The sequence below is a fragment of the Lagopus muta genome, chromosome Z (assembly GCF_023343835.1).
Source record: "Lagopus muta isolate bLagMut1 chromosome Z, bLagMut1 primary, whole genome shotgun sequence".
Lineage (NCBI taxonomy): Eukaryota > Metazoa > Chordata > Aves > Galliformes > Phasianidae > Lagopus > Lagopus muta.
The window spans coordinates 41,793,763-41,809,945 of record NC_064472.1 but is presented as its reverse complement, the minus strand read 5'-3'; the positions used below and the strand labels follow the sequence as shown (position 1 = coordinate 41,809,945).

General features: G+C 35.0%; 1 protein-coding gene across 2 annotated transcripts in view; it reads left to right on the top strand.

Annotated features, from left to right (window-relative positions):
* The window catches only part of FANCC (FA complementation group C), a 91,846-nt gene that overhangs the window by 59,280 nt on the left and 16,383 nt on the right, over positions 1 to 16,183 (top strand). For both annotated transcript variants that reach the window (XM_048932171.1, XM_048932172.1), the window contains exons 7-10: positions 1,874 to 2,038; positions 5,203 to 5,359; positions 10,690 to 10,742; positions 12,942 to 13,041. In XM_048932171.1, the coding sequence (XP_048788128.1) occupies positions 1,874 to 2,038; positions 5,203 to 5,359; positions 10,690 to 10,742; positions 12,942 to 13,041 (475 nt within the window). The remainder of the gene's footprint in view (positions 1 to 1,873; positions 2,039 to 5,202; positions 5,360 to 10,689; positions 10,743 to 12,941; positions 13,042 to 16,183) is intronic.

Below are 16,183 nucleotides of genomic sequence, written 5' to 3'. Positions count from 1 at the left end.
GTTTTTAATGACAAAATGTGTCCACGCTCATTTAAAATTAGCTCCCTCATTTTCCTTCGATTATTAGATCTGTTGTCTAGTACCAAATAGTACTATGGCACTACAGTATGTTACACAAACAGATGTTTTAAATGAACCCAAGCACTTAGTGTCTCCACCTTTTAACTGCTTCCATAACCCTCCTTTCTGAGGAAGAAAGTCTAGGAAAGTGTGTGGGAAGGAAGCTGTGATGTGCTCTGTCCAAATCTCCAATCTTGATTGTCAGGCAATGCTAACAATTGTCTTGCTGCATTGTATTTTATGTTTCTACACGTCCAGGTGTAGTCAATGAGAAAAATCACTTTCTTCTTCCACACTATTTAGATAGAGTAGGTCAAGCCAAAATCTCTGAAAGGGAATTTACCTAACACTTCTATTTTGGACATAACTGTTTCTCTCCACTGGCTTTGAAATGCAGATCATAATCTTTATGAATTCTTCAAAAATTATTACACTACATCAGTATCTTTCTGAGTACATGTAAATTCTGTTATTCCAGCTGAGAAAAAAGAAAAAAAGGAAATGTATGGCCTTGCTGTGTATACTGTCTTGTTCTTCAGACTCAAATCTGCTGACACTGATTAAATGAGTTTTATTACCTGTGTAATACCACATAGGCTGTAAAGTTACAGGAAAGAGGAAGGTGTTTGAAAGATCTTCATTGTGTCATATATTCTGTTTTTCTTCTTTGGCTATTTTCCACACTTACCTGGATGTTTTTGTAAATCTATTTTATGAAATTCATTGCACACAGTGGACTGCATTGCACAGTATTTTCCAATAACACACCTATTTTGAAGTTTATGCAGAGAAGGAAAAAACATATTTGCAAGGTTTTCTTCCAGAATTAAAAGAGTAAAATAAGCAGCTATTTTGCTAATCCTGAATAGAGTTAGAAACAGGATTTTGTAAAGGGGACAGATGTAAAAAGTGCCCAGGGTATGTGAACTTCACATATATAGCTTGGAAAATATTGCTACAGAATAAATATCAGTCCAGTAGTTATCATTCTACAGAATCACTTCTCATAGCAAAACTTTGTCTCAAAGTATTTCAGTATGAAAAATCTTAACCAAATTTTTTTTATTAGGTACTTAATAAAAAATGGAGTCTTTGAAAACGTCATCTTTAATTTCTCTCACTGTGAATATCACTATGATTATCAACAAATTGTAGCATTTGTGTCACAATTAGCTTCTATTGTTCATAAATGACGTTTTAGGCTTGTGGTGAGTTGTATTGCTATCTTTTGCTATTTACAAGCATGTCGTTTTAGCAGGTCATGTGAATGGTTCATATATAAAGATTGATAGTCCTTGCTTCCTTCAAGTATTCCTTCAAGTATACATTTGTAAGACAAGTAGTTTTTCTTGAGTACTTAAAGACAGCAGGATTTGTAGTATTTGGTTTATAGTTGTACATTAAGAGAAGAGAGGTCAAGAAAGAAACAAGAGGTGTTGAAAGCATCAAGGCTGTCTCTTCCTAGAATCTAGCAAACTTACACAGGAGCTGTGAAACTGTAGTCTTCTTTACCTTTGCTTTGCTGCTTCCTGGAAGAGACAAAGAATTCTATGCTAGGAAGTCAGTGATTACTAAGCAAATAAAACTGTCTGCACTTCAGAATTGGGCTAATGTTCTTCACATGGTATGCCTTGACCACTAAAATATCAAAATTTTATGAGAATTCTAGATAGTATATCATAGTAAGTCAGCAGTTTGTATGTCTTATTTAATTTAATATTCTGCAATTAATTTAATCTTCCTTTGGCTCGTGGATATAGAAATTAAAGTTTAAACTTTTCTAAAATGGGAACCGTATTTATTTTTCCCTCAGAATTTCAGTCAGTCGTGTGAATGCTGTGTCCCTTTTCTGTCTCCCACTTATTACTTTGCCTGATTTAACTCCATTGCTGGAAACTCTTCTTGTTTACCATGGGGGAGCATCGAAAGAAATTCTCAGCTCAGAGTTCTTGGAGGCTGTGAATGATGCCTTTTTAAAGTAAGTAGTACAGTCCGTATGTTTTTTCTGCTTCTTCTTATAAAGATTATTTATTCAATTCAATGGCTTTTTTTTGGATTTGAATGCTGAATGCACCATATATCTCCTGCATAAAAACAAACAAACGAAAAACAACCCTCCTTTGTATTCCAGTGGAAGAGCTCAGGTTATTAGCCAAAGTGGAATTTTAAATTGCTGGTGTACAAATTTTGGCATAAGAACTTTAAATATCAACTGAAACGTTGTTACATCATTTCTCTAAAATGGAGAGTAAATTAAATTTTAGGATTTTAGTAAGCTGGTGAAAGGTACTATCAATTTCCATAGAAACATTATTTACCTTTAATGTAAGTGTATCCACGTTCCTAACATAACATTTTGAGAGCCACTTTTAACTTTATTCTATTCATAAGATAGAGACTTGTTTGAGTGGTTGAGTGTTTATGAAGATTTTTGATTTTGCTTATTTTCAGCAGATTCTTTTTAATGAGACTTATGAATGCAGTTTTGAAATATAGCTTTGCTTGTTTTGCTATTAGTAATCAACTAATGTATAAGTCATCTGAGTGAAGGTGAACACCAGAAAAATTGCCTATGCCATGAAAGGAAAGATGATTTGATTTATTCAAGTTTTAGCTGAGAAGGATGGTTTTGAGTTTTGTTTTGAGTCAGTTGTAGCGTACCTGTGTCATGTTTGGTCAGCTAGGAAATTCCTCTAAATCCCTACAAATGACACTCTGTCCTTGAGTTAGATGTCCCTGGCATCTTCTGTTTGAATGGAAGTCTTGAGAAATAACTTTCTGAAGTTAGTAACACATAAGTAGTTACATATACGTTACTACATGAAGTAGTAACATATAAGTAACATAGAATGTAGGTACAAGAGTATCAAACTTGTGCAGTGCTGATTATTATAGGACTGACATTATTTTTTGAGAACTTGACAGTCTTTGTGTGTGACAAATAAAAGATTACTTAGCAATAGGAAAATACAACACAAAGCTTTAAAACAAAAAACACACAAAAATTGCAAAAAAGCTCTTACGAAGTTGCAATTATGTCTCACAGATTTTTTTTTTTTTTTTTTTTTGGTAATAGAAAGGATCTTTTGTGAACACTTTTCTTCAATTATACATGCACATGTCTTTCAAGTCAAAGTTTTAATTGCTCCCTCTGTATTCAACATTATTTTCAAGATGCTCCAATAAAGACTATTGTATATATTGTTACTCTCCAAGGTTTCCAGCAAACATTGTTAGTGGAAAAAAGACATTTACTGCTTTGTGCATATGTTCCTGGCAGTCAGGGAAAAAAAGTGGAAAACAAATGTGAAGATCTGTAATGAAAGATGGGTCCCTAAAAAGGGTAATCTACCTTTTACTTGCCCATTCCATATCTTCAGTCTGTTCCATAAACAGTTATACAGACAAGCACACTGGTTCACCATGGTAGCCTCTACTGATGACAGTGAGGTAGCAGGCAGTCAGTTGTGACATACTTTCGCTATTTCATAATTTGAGTACGAATCCTTTAGCTTGTTAGAAAAGGCTTTCCTGATTAAAATAAACATTGCTTTGAGCTCCTTGTTTATCACAGTGAGCAAAAACAATTCATATAGCTTTTGACAGAATGCCTCTTACAGTGCCCGTGACAAAAGTTTCTGGTTTCCTTGATAGCAGATGTAGGCTCACTGTTCACTTTTGTAGTATACTCTTGACCTACTCTAAAAGTCATGTGATCTTAATTCATCATAAGATGAATGTTCTGGGTGGCTTTTTTTGATATATATTTTTTTCCCACTTAAGTTATTAAATTATGTGTTTCTTAACTCTGTCATCATGTTCTGGAAGCAGTTTTATTTCTGAGTAGTGGTAAAGCCTTTTTCAAGAAGTAGGTTCACTGCATGCTAGAGAGAAAATTATAACTCGTTCTCCACAGAACTTAGCATTGTTCTACTGGGACTGTTTGCATGCTCTGTCATTCCTCCCCTATGAAGAAAGACTGAAAGACCTGGGTCTGTTCAGCATGGAGAAGAAAAGTCTGAGGTGTGATCTTATCAATGTTTATAAATATCTGAAGTATGAAAGTCAAATGGATGGGGCCAGGCTCTTTTCAAGGGTGTACAGCAACAGGACAAGGGACAGTGGGCAACAACTGGAACACAGAAAGTTTTACACAGACATGAGGAAAAGCTTCTTTACTGTGAGGATCAGAGAGCACTGGAACAGGCTTCCCAAAGAATCTGTGGTGTCTTCTCCTGTGGAAATATTCAATACCTGCCTCAAGGCTTTCATGCTCAACCTAGTTGTAGGGAGCCTGTTTTAGCAGAGAGGTTAATGTGATTCTATTGTAATGACTACAGTTTGCTCCCTGTATGGTTTTTAAATCTTGGAGTTGTAACACCTCTAATACCTTAGATTTCTTTTCTTGATGTTGTATTTATAATATTCATGATGCCACCACAAAAACAATGAACAGAATTGTGATAAAATTAAAAATCTCTTATCATTTTTAATTTAGTCTGATCGGCCTGTTCTTTAATAGTGTTCTTTAATAGTGACTCAAAATATTAATCATACATCATCTTGAAGCAGAACAGTGCTTAAAATTTTTTGAATTCAAAGTATTTTTATATATTTCTTACTACCAACAAAATATAGATTAAATAAGCTATTAGATAGTCTTGAGTGAAAAAGGATAGCTTTTCAGTGGAAGTTAGAATTCTAAAGGCTGTAAAATTGCCTAGGACCTTCCTGCTGACCTGCCAGCTGCTGATGCTCTCTGAGCAGACAGGTCTGTGGGAAGCAGTCTGGGTGATGTAAGAAAGTGGGCATGGAGTAAAACCTTTCTCTGGAGTGTAAGAGAATTACAGCCTCAAATACTTTGCTTCCATTTGTTGGGATCTCCCATAATTAAGATCATCATTTTTAAAGATGTGTAGAGAGATTTAATTTTTAGGTAATGGTGATTCCATGTTACTTTTTGCCATCGTTATTTTATACCAAATAAAGTACTGCAAACAAGATTTTCTCTTTTACTGCAAGTTGATCTTCTTTTTCCCAAGTGTGCTTAAAAGAAAGAAAGAAAGAAAAAAATGAAATGAATATTTCTGTGTGTCTTCCATTTCCTTACGGTAAAAACAATTATTTTTCTCTTTAAACCAGGAAGAAGATCTCCCTTTCCGAATCAGCTCTCTTCAGCCTCTGGCATCGTCACTTACCAAGCCTTGAAAATGCTACATTAAGTCTTTTTGACCAGCTGATATCCCTTCAGATAAATTCTTTGGAAAAAGTGGCTTGTGTCATAAAAGATTCACGTCTGGTATGTACAACACCATACTACATTTGATACTGCTCTTTCAGGCTTAATAAGAGGCCATTTTTTAAGTATGTCAGCATCTTCGAGAGAAGTGGTCTGTGACATGGCGTAAAGCTTCCTTTATCTGTCAATAACTGCATTAATTACTAGAAGCAAATTTTGATTCTTGTCCATTTCAGTAATTTTTTTTTTTTTACTGTAGTAGTTTTTGCAACAAACTAACTGAGAGCAAAAAAGAACTTCATTCAGTGATGAAAAACATATAGAGAAATTGAGAGTCCAGTTGATGTCAGTACTTAGTACCTGTCTGTATTTAAAAATTACAGACTTTTTCCAGGGAGGATTTTTACTTCAATCTCTGTGCCCTTGGGAGTACAACAGTTTAAGCAATTAAATTGCCCGTAGATTACTTCATTGTGGACTGCTTGCTTAGCTACTTAGTTTTGTTTGCAGATCTGAACAAAGCTCTTAATATAAAACATTTTCTAAACTGTAATTAGAGCTAGTTAGTTTGTTTTAAAATGCCATGTTACTCAGTTCACCAAAAATCTAATTTCTTACTGGAAAACATAATAACACAGTGCATCTTCCAAAATAATGAGCCTGGCCTGAGTTGTGTTGTCTGAGCTTCGAGGTGTCCCAGAAGACAACTCTTACATGCAAGGCCTGTGTGTTGTTTCTGTATTAAATACGCTGTGAGTTGAATACAATGCATGATACCACAGATGGTGGAGAAAAAATAATCTATGTTAAAATATGAAAGAAATATAAAAGGAAACAAAATGTTTTAATTTTTGGTTAATTGTTGTTTGCTAATGATTTTCATTTCATTTTCTTATTTACATTTTTTTTTCACAAAGTTTCCACAAAGGAATGAAATCTTCTGTACTAGCACAGTTTGACTGTGTGTGTTTGCCTCTGATCCAGAGGCATTAGGTGCCTTCAAAAGAGAGCATTCAGAAAGAGGAAAGACCAGTGCAGCAGCTTTGAATGCTGGTTTGCAGAGGACATCCTGTGGACAAGGAGTGGAATGAAAGGAAGCATAAAGACCAGTGCAGTTAGATGATACTGCTTTTTGGTGGAAGCTGACAAGAGATAGAGTGTATAAGGGAGAGATGGCTTAACAGTTGAAAACTAAGAAGCTTCAAAGATGTAAAGAGGGAAGTGATTGGATCCAGAAATTGTAATCTGAAATTCTAATGATATTCTGTAAAACTTATGCACCGATCTATGAAGATACTTCTCTGTTAGACCAGTCAGCACCTTGAATCCAACAGCCTGCCAAAAAAACAGGAATATTTATTTAGTAGTATGAATTAACATGTTTTGACAGTTTTTGACAGGATTATGGTATTTGTAAGATGCAGCCTCTTTTAACCTCTTTTTTAATAGATATAGTAATTAAAAAGTGGTAAAGTGAAACACAAATTGATTGTTTTTGATGTTTCTTCTATTTGCAATAAAATCTTTTGAATGCAAATAAGCAATTAGTGTTTTGATTAGAGAATATTGTGAGATAGAAAAACCACCTACCCGTTTCATAATTGCATTGTCAGAGACATTTACCTAAACAAAATGTTTTGAAACAGCAACCAAGCGATATATAAACTTTATAAGACCTATACTATTCAAATGGTTGTAAACTACTGTACCTTTTTTGAAAGAAACTTGATATGCAGTATTTTTTTTTTTAATTTGAGGATTATTATAGTGTGATGATCCACTAACTTGTGTTTAATGAGGTAAGCCATTAGGCTTGTGTTTTCCTAGACTTAACTGAAATTAATATTAGAATTTGTACATCTGTTTAGAAGCAGCAAAAACAAGAGCAAAAACAAAATTACTACAAATTTTCTTTTAGTCTCTCCAGAATTTGGTGGGTAGGCGTATGTCTTCCCTTCTGAAGCAACACTGAAGTTTGTGTGTTCAAGTTAACAACTAATATTTAGCAGAATCTTGCAGTTTACTAGAAGTGTAAAAATATGTATGTGAAGTGATTTCTGAACTCATTTTTGTAAACAAATATGTCAACAAATCAGTGTTACTTACAGTTTATGTTCGATTCTTAGATAGCCTTCCTGAGTAATTTTATTATGTTCAAAGTCATGTTGCAAGAAAATCCTATCCCAGTACAGCTAATAGAGAGGCTTAGTATTTTCAGCTTTGCCTTTGTAAGTCATCTGTAATTGCCGTGTTTTGTTTTCCCACATTACCCACTTTTGCAATAGATGAGAAGTATATTGTGCTCTATACTTAAAGCTCTAACTCTGGAGCCTTCCTTGCTGTTGTTGCTCCTATGCCCTTGAACTCTCCTTGTGCTTTGCCTTATCCACAGGTTCTGAGTGTGGCTGGATCCATACTTACCTTTTGTTGGCAGCTGTGCAAATCAAATAAGTATTAAAGAGGGAAAAGGAAAATGGGTAGAGAGAGAAAATGAAAAGCTTGGGTTGTTTTCTTTTTCCTAATTCAGTTCAGCTAAATTAATTAGCTTCCTCAGTGTTGCCTGTCTTCAAAACCTGTATCATTATGGTAAAATGTTTGAAGTAGTACCCACTAATTTATTTGTAATTTTGATGAATTCAAGAGGCGTTAAAATAAAATACATATGTATATGTAAAAAGATATTTGTGCTTTCAAAATAACTGTATGCTTCAAAATAAAAGTATGTCAGGCACAATGTATAAGAAAAAAATAAGTGATTCTTCTCATTTGTTTAAATTTTTAAGTTTAAAATTCAGGAATGTTGGTAAATATAAAAATTGGAAGAAAAACATTTTAAATGCAGCAGTGTGTTAGGAAGACAAGAGAACTGGTACTTGTGTTACCACCTCAAATCTTTTACTGTGTGATCTTGGGTACAGTTTGTTTCCTCATGCCTACTTGGCTTTGTTACAATAGAGTCTATGATTACTAGTATATTCCTCTATATCCCATGTACATGCATCCTGCAGATGCAAATCCATTTTTCTTATTTCTTCATTCAGTACTGGTTTTGTATCACATGGGCTGTTCACAATTCTTCTTTCAGCTGATGCAGATAATAAAGTACTGTAGTTTTATAGAACTTGTATATATAGTATTTCATGTCTTTTCTTATTTTCTTTTAAAAACCACATTACCTTCAAGTGAGGTGGTTTTCTGAAGTGCTCACACATGCAGTTCCATTTCCCTGTGTTTGGATTTTCTGAATTGTTGTGTTGTATGAAATATGTGTACTTGAAAAGAGGTGGAACAGGCTCCCAGTTGAGATTAGTTTTTCTGCACTGTTTCTGAAAATAAAAAAGCATTGTCACAGATGGGATTATGAAATTATAATAAACTATTATTAGTGCGGGAAAAATAGAAGAAAAAAAAAAAAAAGAAGAAGAGAGATTGTTAAAAACTGGAGCTCTATGAGAAACCCTCCCATACTCAAGAATTTCTTCCTGCTGTCTTCTATAGCAAGGCTTGCTATACCAAAGGCACAGCTTCAGATTGCCTTGGAGACTGTTATGCTATGATAATATTCTTATTTTGAGTACTTTCAAATAAATTGCACAGAGTGCATTGATCAAAATCTTGTGATATGAGGCTACTTTTCTTTTGCTTTCAAATTCCAGTGATGAAATCCTTTATTTCAATAGTATTCATGTATAGGAACAGTAGAGGAAACTATTGATAGTGTTTTCTTGTAGTGATTATTGTTGATTGCTGCTGTATGGATGGAAAATGTGAAAAACTTTTTGTTGTTCCATAGAACACTTTTATTTTGGTCTTCTCGTAAAGAACTGTGGTTTGATCTTAATATGCATGGCTGGTTGATCAATTACCAATCTTAGGCAACAGTGACTTTGTGTGTTAAAGACAGAATATATGAAAAGGTAGCAGAGAACTAACTGAATTTAACTCACAGGACTGGTAGAACATTGTTTTCACTCCCCACTGTTTCCAGAAAGTGTTAGAAATTGGAAAGGACCTATGGAAGTTGTCTGGTCCAGGTTTTCCTCTAGCACGGTGGAATTTTTGAGTCCAATCTTGTAACCAGCTGCCTGCTGTTTATCCTGTCCAAGCAACCAACTGTAAATACTCTCAAACACTAGGTGGCACACGTTCAATGGGACAGTTTAGCTACAGCCGGGTCACAGAGAGAAAGTAAGGTAAAACATGAAAACAAGATGCCCTCTAGTATTTACAGTGTGCTAAGACAGCCATGACAAAAAAGCTGTTCTTTTAAAAGGTCTTCTAAGTAGTTTCTTAACTTCTTCTTAACTTCTTAACTTCTAAGTAGTTTCTTCTTCTATTAAAGTTTGTCTCTTAATTTCTGAGATTATTATCTCAGATAAAAGTCCTCATTCTGCCTATGTTTAATTAAATAGAAAATTCTTATGAGCTTGAAACAGATGCAGACCAAGTTTGAGATGGTGCTTCAGACACTTAGACCTGTTAACAATAAAGACGTGTAAATACTGTTCCTTCCACATATTCTAAAATCTATAAAATGCTTTCTGTTAGACATGCATCATTCCAAATTGTTCAGGAATTATGTTCTCATCAGATCTTCCAGTGCTAATTTCAGAAACATGAAACATTTACTTGTTCTTATGTTTTGTTTTGTTTTTAACATAGGCTATGTGTGTAAATAGTTACTTAATCTTGGTGCTATATTTAAATCTTAGAATTTAAGAGTATGAGATTAGAAAGTAGTGTGTTTACAAGAACATGTTTAAAATTACTTTCTTTAAACAGTCTTTTGTGTCATATTACCATGAACACAAAAAGCTTCCCTAATTTAAAAAAAATATATGGAATTTGATATACAGAGATAATAACCTTAGCAACTCTGCAATTCACAGAAGAGCATAGTAGCTGAAGAAATGATCTTAGACCAAAATACACCTGGCATTGTTAAAGGCAAGGAAATAAATTTAATTTCTGGAATTTTTTTCTGAAGGTGTACCAAGAACCTCTAAGCATACCTGAAAGGGATTGTCTGTAAGGGGAAGAGGAAAGCTGCTTGTAAACCTGTCTGTGTCTCTTGCCTCCAGCAATTGCACACAAGAGCCTCTTTTGTTTTTTCTACCACTCTTTCTATTTTTAGTGCTTGCTGTCATAAACAGTTTGTAGCCCAGGTGTTGTGCTTGTTTGCTGCTCAGCCTGCTTGGTGTCAGTGTGGCTCCCTACCTGTGATTTTGAAGAATCTAATCTTGAGAAAATCTGATAGATTTGATTTGAGATTTATGATTTGTTAATTGCAGCATAATTTTATCCATGAGTTAAGCCATAAAATATGTAGTGACAGTTGTTTGAGTTGCTGCTTCTTAATGACTAATTTCCTTCCATTTGTTTACGAACAGACACAAGCTGCAAGCCACCCTGCCATTTTTAGAATTGTTAACGAAATCTTCAAGTAAGTTTTGAAATTATAGTGGGAAATGTACACTGGGTTTTTTTTTTTCCATGAAAATATGTAGTATTATAATTTCTGGGTGTCATATTCTGTAGCTGAGTGCTTCAGGGTACTCCTCTGTGTAATATACTGCAAATAATAGTAAATGTTAAAAGTCCTGAGAACTTTATTTGAAACATAGAATATAATAATTATTGATAAAATTGACTACATTGTATTTTACCTTCAGAAGTTCAAAGTGATTTTCCAATTCAGTAGAGACTAATGGTTGAAATACTATTTAGATATGAAAGCTATAAACAATCTGTGATAGCTTGGCTCATGCCAGCATGCACATGCAGTGTAGCTATAATATTTCTGCTTACCAGCATGGCCTCTTTTTTTATTATGTTATTAATCCTCAGGATTTAGATCAGATATGCTCTTATTTGCACTAAATTACAGACCTGCCTGTTCAATGAGTTCATGTTTGAATGTGTCATGTTATTTTGAAGCTATATATGTTGTTCACCACATGGGGGCTTCCAATCCTTTGCAGTTTCAGTGGAGTTTTCCCTTTGCTTGTATTTCTTCTTATTTTACCATTCTTTTAAAGACTGTTTGCTGCTATGGTAATCAGCCTGAGATGCATTATTGTTGTATCAAATCTAAGAAGAAAGTCATAATTTTGCTGGAGTGTCTTCAGCCTTCTTGGAGTCCCATTTGTTTCTGTAGTTTGTGTTCATTTTTTTTCCTGTGCTATCCCTCCAACTTTTACCAAGTGCTACGTAGGAGTGAACACACTACTGCAGATGTAGTCATGTCTAGGAATTTAGAAAGCTCTTGAAAAATGACTTGTATTATACTGCTTGGAGATTGTATTATGTACCCACACCTGGAATAAAATTTATTTTATTGGAAGGTATGGAGGGGAGTGAGGGCCGAGGGCAGAGTGGGGCAGGGGGAGCCCTAAAACTCTTTTAGAAACATGTATCTAAAACTTATGTCTCTTTCATTTAATAGCTTTTCCTATTCTTTACCCAATTGTGCTAAATTGTTTTATCTCATAAATATTAACTTGTTTCCCCATTTTCTTACCCCAAGTAGAAGCACATTTTATTCTGTACAGCTTTATAGTCCATTCCATACTCTTAGTTTGAGTTTGTGTACTATTTCTTATATTTAAAATGCCCATAGTTTTATGAAATTTCTGAATTACAGTAGTGTGTTCGTTGTTCTCATCCTTTTGATCATTATGGAAAAAAATAAACAAATCTAACAAAAAATACCCAACCCTATGAAATCTCAGCGGCAACTTACTTTGAACTTTTTTCCTTGGCTTTCCACATTGTTCAAAGATGAGAATGAAAATTGCTCTTGGCTGCCCATGTACTTCTGTCTTCCACTTGTGGACTGGTTGCATTATGCCTTATGCCAGTTAAAGCATTCACCTACCTGAACCACCAGAATAGATTTGATGATTTCACCCATGAAAGCACTTTGGAATGCATCAATCTGTAATGAAATCTGCACTAATTATGGATCTAGTGTGCCTTTGGTACACAGTTATTTCTGTTTGTGCTGATTTACTGATGGCGTTCACTAAGGAGTCACAGTGATTGACTGGCATCTGTATTATTTGATATTAAAATTTGATCTCCTTCTGTAATTTTTAATCTATGGAACTTTTATATTTCTTCTTTTCCCTGACTACGTTAAGAGTGCACTATTTAACAACTTGTCAGGACATACATATGTATACTTTATGCTCAAGGTAGAATATTCCAGATTATAATTTCACTCTGACATGGCTGTGAATGCCTTCCATCAAAGCACTTAAATATGTTTAGTTGTAGGTGTGGGAATGTGTGCATTCAGCCAACTGTTCTAATACCAGTTTTACCTAAGAATGTTGTGATAGTCTGATTTTTAATTTTATCCTTTTTCATTTATTGTTAGGGTAAATTATATGCATCTTTTGTATACTGTGTGTACATAATAAATCCAGAGTATTTGTAAATGTTGCATATAATTTATTTTAAAAAAAGAACAAAACCCATTGCAGGGTTAGTACTTCTGACATAATTAATGTGTTGAGCTCAGGCACAGGTTGAAGCTAGAGCATGGAAAGAATGTTCCTTTTTTTCTTCCTTTCATTAACACTGCTACAGTTGGCAGACAAATTATCTAATCTGTCATAATATAACTTTCCAATCTCAGGAATGTGCTGTTGGAAACTGATGGAGCTCCTGAAGTTATGACCATAATACAAGTATTTATACAGCTCTTCATTCAGGTTCAGCAGAATGAAAACAAGCAGGTTAGTCAAGATCTTCTTAATGTTTCTTTTCAGTGAAAGAATGATAACTGATAAGAATGGTCACTGAATAGTACTGTCCTCCCATGATTGTACATATATGCCAAATTTCAGCTCAGACATTTTTACTTGTAAATAGAAATACAGTATGAAACCAGTATACCAGAGAAATTTACCTGAACTTATCCTGGAATAATTCTACAACCTAAACTATAATTTTCCCAGGGGCAGTTAAATTGTTACTGTGTGCTTGTATGTTTTTTTTCCATGCATCTCTGACAGAAAAGACAAAAAACTTTGGAGCTTTTCTTTTGCAGTAGCAGAGTTCTTGAGAATAAACAAAACAGATGTAATAAGCCCAACCCTATTTTTGGCCCGCTCTGTTGTCTGCTCTTTGCATCATCATCCAATTTCTGGCCTTCAGTGGTGGCCACTCAGAAAAGTTTCCTCAGTTTAAACCTTCAAATTCCCCAGCTCAGCATCTTTTCTTTTGCACAGGCTTTTACATTGCTCATACTGAGCTGAACTAAGTAGATAATTTTTTGTATGTATGACTTAAACCAACAACAGGTTCAGCTTCTCACTTTTAAAATTTAAAATAGGAGATACAGAAGGGTTTTGTTCTGTCTATGGGTAACAAACTTCTTGTTAAGTTTCTTAGATCACGCTGCAACTTCACATGCTAATCATGCTGTCTCCTTTGTTTTCTTTTAACTCCAATGCCTATGTTGTAAGTTTGGAAATTATCATTTAATGCTTTTTGTTTTAGACTTAAGGAAATTTTCCATTCCTTAGAGTTCTGCAACTTCTTGGGGAGATGGTAGTTAAGAAAATTCGGGCCTTCGTGTGGGAACATGTGATGTACTGACCTTTAATAACCATCGTGACTGAATCTATCATCTTCTATCTTCAGGCAATATGAGTTAAGGATGAAACTGCAGCTGTCTTGCTTAATACCTAGGTGCTGTGTATGTTAATTTTATGCCACCCTGGTTGCGTTTGGCAGCAGCACATTGTGTAGCCTCAGGCTTGGGTGACTGGGTGAAGAAAACAAGTAAAGATCCCACACCCACCAGACACCCAAGGGCTAATCTTGTTGTGCAGGTGATGTGTTTGCTTCATGGTGAAAAGTCCTTCATCTACTGACATTACAGTGTGGGTTATTGCCTGTTTCTCTGAAAGTGGTCTTAAATGTTTTCCCTATTTGAATCTTATACAGTTTAATTTATGAGGGTTTAGTTAAGATGCTTTCTTCAGTATTATGATTTAAAAATCCCTTGTTTCACGTAAACTTATAGTTGGCACAAAAATATGCTAGCAGATTACTTCCTAAACTTGATTTAAATCAGTCTGTATTTTTTGTCTTACTAATATTATGTGTATACATAAGGCACCCATCTTTGTCCATCCTCTTTTCTGGATCTCTGTCAATCATTTGACATCATTTCCTCCCTTACTTTTCTTTGGAGAATGGTAAAACTGTTAATGACAGAGAATGAAGAAGACTGTGGCTAGGTCATCTGAAGTCCTAAGCATTTTGAGTAGAATTAATTGAAAAAAGGCTACGTGAATAGAATTGTACAAAAAAAATGCTTTGAAGAACCAAGTCATGTCTGACAGCTGCACAGGTTTGGAAGATAGCAGGAGAATGATCCCCTTTTCCTACGTGGCACTGTCAGAACTTGCTGGTTTTTCTAAAAACTTTGTAGACTGTACTGGGATCCACTGTTGGGATGATCCTCTTCGTGCTTTGTAGAAGCAGATTTCCTTCAAGTTTGTGATGGTAGCAAAGGCTGGCTTAAAGAATTTGGGTCAGGTTAGTTATAAATTTATGAACTTAAAGCTCATGTTTTTATTTAATGGAAATGTTTTTTTTCCAGGGTTGTTTTGCATTAGGGCTGTAAGTGGTTTTCACCTCAGAATGTTGTTTTAGATAGCTAGATAAAAATTTTATGACAGTCTTCAACTTTTATCTCCTGTTTTACATCATGGCAGTTGGTATAATCAGCCACTTCCAAACAAGTTTGGGATGTTAGTTAGGGCAGTATGGTTTGATTGTGTTTGGACTTGATGATTTTGAAGGTCTTTTCCAACCTGAGCAATTCTATGATTTTATCATTCTAAGTTCTGTCCCTTGGTACCTTGTTCAGTAATTTGTGATGGTTGATGCGAGAAAAGATCTACCTAAACTACTGTGTATGTATTATAGGAAGCAAAAATGTTTTTCTTTGCTTAAGCCATATACTGAAACTGATTTTCACATCCTTTACAGTACTTTCATAAGTTTCATATGCATCTTATGCTGTGAGTTGTCTTGGCTACTAATAACTGTGTCAAGGGCTGCTTTTTCAAGGGGATTTTTGATTCAAGCTAATTGACTGCATGCATACTTTAATATAGGGATTATTATTTTCTAATTAACCTAGTTCCGCCTGATAAGTAGACTTCTAGCCTTACCATGTTGGTGATACACTGGCTAGGATTACTGTGTATATTACTGTGCTATAATTTCAATTAATTATTGTTTACAGAACAAAAAAATGAGTAGAGAAGGAATGTGTCATTCTATTTATTTATAAGCTACATACAAGTATTTCACACATCAAGTATGTTTACCCAAACTGAAAGTGATCTTCCTTGGATTTAGAAGGATGTCACATTCTATGGTCCATATTCCTACTCTGTGTTTCAAGAGTTGATCTGTTTTACTGGCTATTCTCTTACTCCAAAAGGAAGGATACAGTTCTAAGGTATGGACACTTGAATCACGAACTAGCTGGAAGGGATCTCTAAAAGTCATCTGGACCCAAGCCCTTCCAAGCCCTTTGTTCATACAGGGCCACCTACAGCAGGTCTGCACAAGACCATGTCCAAACTGCTTATAATATCTCCAAGGACCTTTGTAGTGAAAAGAGTTTCTTAATGTTCAGATAAACCCATTTGTGTTCCAGTTTGTGCCCATTGCCTCTTATCCTGTCACTTCTTTGCACCCTCCTGTCAGGTGTTTGTAGACACTGATAAAGTTGAATCTGAGCCAGCAGTGTGTCCTGGCAGCTTAAAGGGCAACTGTACCCTGGCATGCAGCAGGCCCAGCATTGCCAGTGGTTGAGGAGGAGAGATTGTCCCTCTCTGCTGTGCTTTGTGG